At 35.2% G+C, this 5,068-nt stretch overlaps 1 protein-coding gene across 2 annotated transcripts; it reads left to right on the top strand.

Annotated features, from left to right (window-relative positions):
- The first annotated feature begins 64 nt into the window (after positions 1-64).
- LOC131189088 (prolyl-tRNA synthetase associated domain-containing protein 1-like) lies at positions 65-2,102 on the top strand. Of its 2 annotated transcripts, none has more exons than XM_058164919.1 (2): positions 65-265; positions 1,460-2,102. In XM_058164919.1, the coding sequence occupies exons 1-2, from the start codon at positions 161-163 to the stop codon at positions 1,898-1,900; spliced, it is 546 nt and encodes a 181-aa protein (XP_058020902.1). In that variant the 5' UTR covers positions 65-160; the 3' UTR covers positions 1,901-2,102. The 2 variants fall into 2 exon arrangements, with proteins under 2 accessions (XP_058020902.1, XP_058020903.1); XM_058164920.1 differs by lacking the exon at positions 65-265 and adding an exon at positions 407-604.
- The last annotated feature ends 2,966 nt before the right edge of the window (positions 2,103-5,068 follow it).

The raw sequence follows: 5,068 nt of genomic DNA, 5'->3' as shown, positions 1-5,068 counted from the left end.
GCTTCAGGCCTTGACGTATCTTCCGCTTCCTGTTTTTCTGTCGCCGGTGTGGCCGCGCTAGGATAAGAAGGAAGCTGTCATTGCTCGAGAGAAAGACGTCTCCGCCTCCTGCTCAGTCTTCTCGAAAGGTTTGCAGCAGGTACGGTGGGCAGACGCTGCAATGGCCGAGCCGCCGCTTCCCCCTCCAGTGAGGGGGCTTCGAGAGGCGCTGGAGGCTCACTTGCAGGGCCTGGGCATCCAAGCACTCAGTGTGGAACATCCCGAAGTGAGTGAAGAAGCCGCGAAATGAAGCGTTCTGGGGAAGGGGCTCCGCCAAGGGCCACTAGAGCAGGGGTCTCCAACCTTGGCAACTTTAAGACTTGTGGATTTCAACTCCCAGAGTTGAAGTCCGCAAGTCTTAAAGTTGCCAAGGTTGGAGACCCCTGCACTAGAGAAGCAGATGTGCGGGGAAAGGCAGCTGCGTCTGGGACGTGGCTGATCAATCTTTTTTTTAAATCACTTTTTCCAAAAATGGAGAGTAATTTTACTACCAAGTCGATGCACGTGAAGCGAGTCGACCTGAGTGAATGGAATGTACTTCTGTGGAATAAGTATAAAATTACAGGTTTGTTAGTTGTATCTGCACATTAGACAGCGTGGCATTACTAGATGGCAGCGAAGTGATAAAACATGCCGAGTTTTATGCCCTGGTACAGAAGATCTGCGTTACACGTTAAATTATAAACCATGTTAACATGCTGCCATATCTGTGTCACTGATCATGTTGTCCTAGAGTATAATAAACATGGTTTAAGATGTTACAAGATGCACACTAAGACATAATATAGTTTGTTTATAAGCTATGGTCTATATGAAGGATTAGCCTCACTGAGGAACTTTAGCCGTGATGTTAGTTGATTGTCCAAATAAGTCAAATATATTCTTTTCTGGTGGTTTTCAGTATAAACATTTAATGTTATAATAACTAAAATAATAAATGGGATGAATTTAAAGTACTAAGAAAATTATTTTGGATATGTTCAGAGGCTTCCCGATTTCCTTTGAATGGTTGGAATTAATCTATATCATGTTAAACCATGTGAATTATGTGGGATATTAACCTGAGCAGGGGAAAGGATTTTAACTTAAAATATTTTTTTTAGATACGTAAGCCAATCTAATTATTCTGTTGAAAGTCACCCTTTGTTCATTGGTTTGCTGCCAAGTTTCAGCAATATAATTTTTGGCACTGAAAAGGTGGGTTCAATAATGTATGTGCTTATTCTGGGCTGCATGATTAGAATTTATGTGGACCTTCTCAAGTAGTACCAAATTGAAATGCGCAGGATTGTTGCATTATTCTTGTTTATTTCACTGGCCTTTATAAGAGGAAATGCTGCAGAGTGCAGTTTAAATGCAATTTGAAAAACATGTATCAGGTAATAGTTCAAGGAAGTCACACTTCATTTCTCTCTTCCAGGTGTTTACAGTTGAAGAAATGATGCCTTATGTACGACACTTAAATGGAGCTCACAGCAAAAACCTTTTCCTTAAAGACAAGAAGAAAAAAAGCTTTTGGCTGGTGACAGTTCTGCATAATCGACAAATCAATTTAAATGATTTGGCAAAGAAACTGGGTGTTGGAAGTGGGAACCTGCGCTTTGCTGATGAAGCAGCCATGTTGGACAAGCTGAAAGTTGGCCAAGGATGTGCAACCCCCTTAGCTCTTTTCTGTGATCAGGGAAATGTAAACTTCGTTTTGGATGCTAGCTTTCTGGAAGGAGGTCATGATAGGATTTATTTTCACCCAATGACCAATGCAGCAACTATGGGCCTGCACCCAGATGACTTCCTAAAATTTCTGAAGTCCACAGCACATGAACCCATAATTGTGCATTTTGATGAAAACCAAATAGTTTAAACCAATAGGGTAACTGGGTTGGAACTTGTATTAACACGCATAATGATATCCTATATTCAGAAAGGTTTTCTAGGATGGAAGTCATCATTGGAAAATCACAGGGATAGCTCTCTACTCCTTTTAGTACATTTAGTGCTGAAATTTATGACTTATTCATTCATGATTTGTAAGATTAGTAAAATGCGCTTTTTTGTGCACTTTGTATGCTTTGCTGCCTGTCTCGTTTCCTTTTAAATTTTTGAAAATTTTAATTATAGTTTTAATGTATTGTATTTTATTGTGTACACCATTCAGAATCACTATATGAGATAGGTAACTACCGGTATAATAAATATGATAAAATAGATAAACCCAGCACTCTTTCCCAAGAGAGAAATTACCCCAGCTCTCATCATGTGCGGTGTTGCACCACTTACTTTATGTCATCACTCATTGTGGCTCTAATCCCTCCAAAAGTGTAAAGGGTGGTCCTTAAAGGCTTCTATAAGTGTACCAAAGTTATAATAGGTCTTTTTCCAATATAAAGTTTAGAAAAACTCATTAAAGTGCAAAGTATGCAATGTGACTGTTCTTCTGAAGGGCCAAACAAGGTTCTTTCAAAATAAGAGAAAGTTGACAATCATTTTGTTTCAAATTTTAATAACATAAGTAGTGTACAATGGCAAACATTACAAAATTCCTTAATAAGTATAAGAAAGGAAGTTACAACTTTAAATAACAGATTCTGTATAACAGTGTTTAGTTTGTGTCACAGCCACATGCTGTTTTTCCTTTTAAGGCAGTTAGTTCCATTCTGAACAATGTTTGAGTTATACATAATACAATATAGAGTTTACAGAGAACTTATATTGGCCCCATGTTGGAGCTGTGCCATCTTTCAAAATACAAGAATTTTAAGAAATAATGCATTCTGGAAAGAATGATTGTAGCTTTAGCAATCAGCAGCAACCGAATGAGAATATTTTCATTGTATTACAGCAAATTTGCAGCTTTTATTTTGTAGCTGCTAAATGCTGTTGTGTATAAAGAAAAAAGCCCTTGCATTTAGTCCTAAAGGTGACTGATTTCAAAGTGACACATTGACACTGCTACAGATTTATATTTTTTAAAAAATATTTTTTATAAACCATATTAATGAAAATTGGGACAAAACTATGGCATACATTTTAATTTCTTTAGATTAAAAATTTGTGAAATCTAGAGAGAGAAGGAAAGCCAGTTATATTCAAATGTACTCTGGAAAGGAAAGCTATAAAGAAACAAGGCTTTGGTTTTCCTGAAGAATACCTTATTAAGGTTCATTTGTCTTAAGTCATCAGCAGAAAATCATCTGGCTTTTCACAAAATACATTTTTAAAGAGAGCTATGGAGACAAATTACATTTAGTTTACAAATCTTAAACTCCCTGTCCAGAAATATCAGTGTTAGGCTTCATTAAAACAAGATGATAGTTTATTTTAGCTGTGGATTATGCCTAAATATACATATATAACTTTGCAATACTAAACCAAACCTACTGCCAAAATTGGATAATTAAAAAAGGCATAATCTATTATTAATTTTTCCTAGGCAAGTCTCACGTGACTAATATGCTCTTGGTCATCTTCATTATACCAGAAGCATCACTTGTACTACTTAAAACTTATGTAGAAAAAGTTTGTACCTAAATCCAAATATAAAACCGTGTATGAATCACATACAAAACTGAAAAATCAAGAAAAATAGGTACAATCAAAAATAAGTGCTTGAAAAACAGGTATTTCCCAAAACTGCAAACATTTTGAAGCTAATTAATACAGTTTGTTAAATATTCAGATGTACAAGATTAGAATCATGAATCTGCCTAATGTTGAGAGTTTTTAGGTTCCCATATTTCCATATCTGCAGGTAACAATAGTGGTTGCCCACGATGGCATAGCACAACTGAAGAGGCCCTGTGTTCTTTATAAAGAGGCTTGCATACAAATCTTCTCAGTTCCACACAGCTTTTTATTCATCCAGTCTAGATTTAACCTGATTTAGTATAACTGCTTTGGTATTTTCATGGAACTAGTTTTGAAAATTGTCCAATGCTTATTAGATACATTTCTTCCACTAAATTTTTGATTAATTTATTTTAGCATTATTATGAATTTCTTTTATGTTTTGTATTTTTTATGTTAGCTGTCTTAATTTTCTTGAGAAGGCTGAGTATAAATCAAATATATAATAAACAGTAATAATGATAGTCAATTTAAGGATCTCTGGATAGGCATTTCATCAATAAATAAAAATGAAAGTATTTCTCATTGCTGTGCCCAGTGTAAACCAGCCACTGCAAAGTAATGTGATTTGGCTCTTGACCATCTCAATCTACTCATATCAAGTGTAATGCCATTCTTACCTAAATAGACAATGCTATCTGGGAAGCTTAAACTTTAGGATTTATTTATTCAAATTACTTTTTTCCAATAGGCTGAAATTGTATGAACAGTAGGAAAAACTTCCTGCCCTATATTTTCATTTTCATATTTCATTTTCTGAGAAATGAAGGTGGTCACAAGTTCATTCTATTCTGGCTACTATATTCAAATTTCTACAATTGTTTATTAATTTTCAGATTGTTCAATGTACCCAATACTTTATACTTGTAAGATAAATTTCAGTGATTTTATTTTTTGTCATTGAAGATCTTATGTAGGGATAATTATTTTTCTCTCCGTACACTCATACCAGATTCAAATTTAATACTAAAACAAGAAAAGATTTGTATTTATGGATATTAGCTAACCTGGATGATAAGATGCTGCCTTCGGTTAAGTTGTACAGTACAGTTTGTTGTGAAATTTTCACATGTCTAAGATAAATTTTCCCCACATTAAAATCGGGGCGAGCCTATATCATACACCATAAATTTTATGGCTGCAGTTGTGCAACATACTAACCCATTTTATTGAATTAGTCCAGTTGTTCAGGTAATGCACTATCAATACATTAATATACTATTACTGGCTGGATATGTAAATACAGAATCTATTCCTTTGTGGGTTGTGTGAACTCAAATCTTTTATTTTTTTTTCCTGTTAAATCCTGATTAGAAATTGATTATGGCTCAATTTGTTACAATGATCAGGAATAAATCTACCCAGGCACAGCTGTTTGAAGGTTATACATTGTATTGCTCCCAAA

Source organism: Ahaetulla prasina, chromosome 1 (assembly GCF_028640845.1).
Source record: "Ahaetulla prasina isolate Xishuangbanna chromosome 1, ASM2864084v1, whole genome shotgun sequence".
Lineage (NCBI taxonomy): Eukaryota > Metazoa > Chordata > Lepidosauria > Squamata > Colubridae > Ahaetulla > Ahaetulla prasina.
Note: the sequence above shows the minus strand (reverse complement) of the source record. Positions and strands in the feature narration are given on the sequence as shown.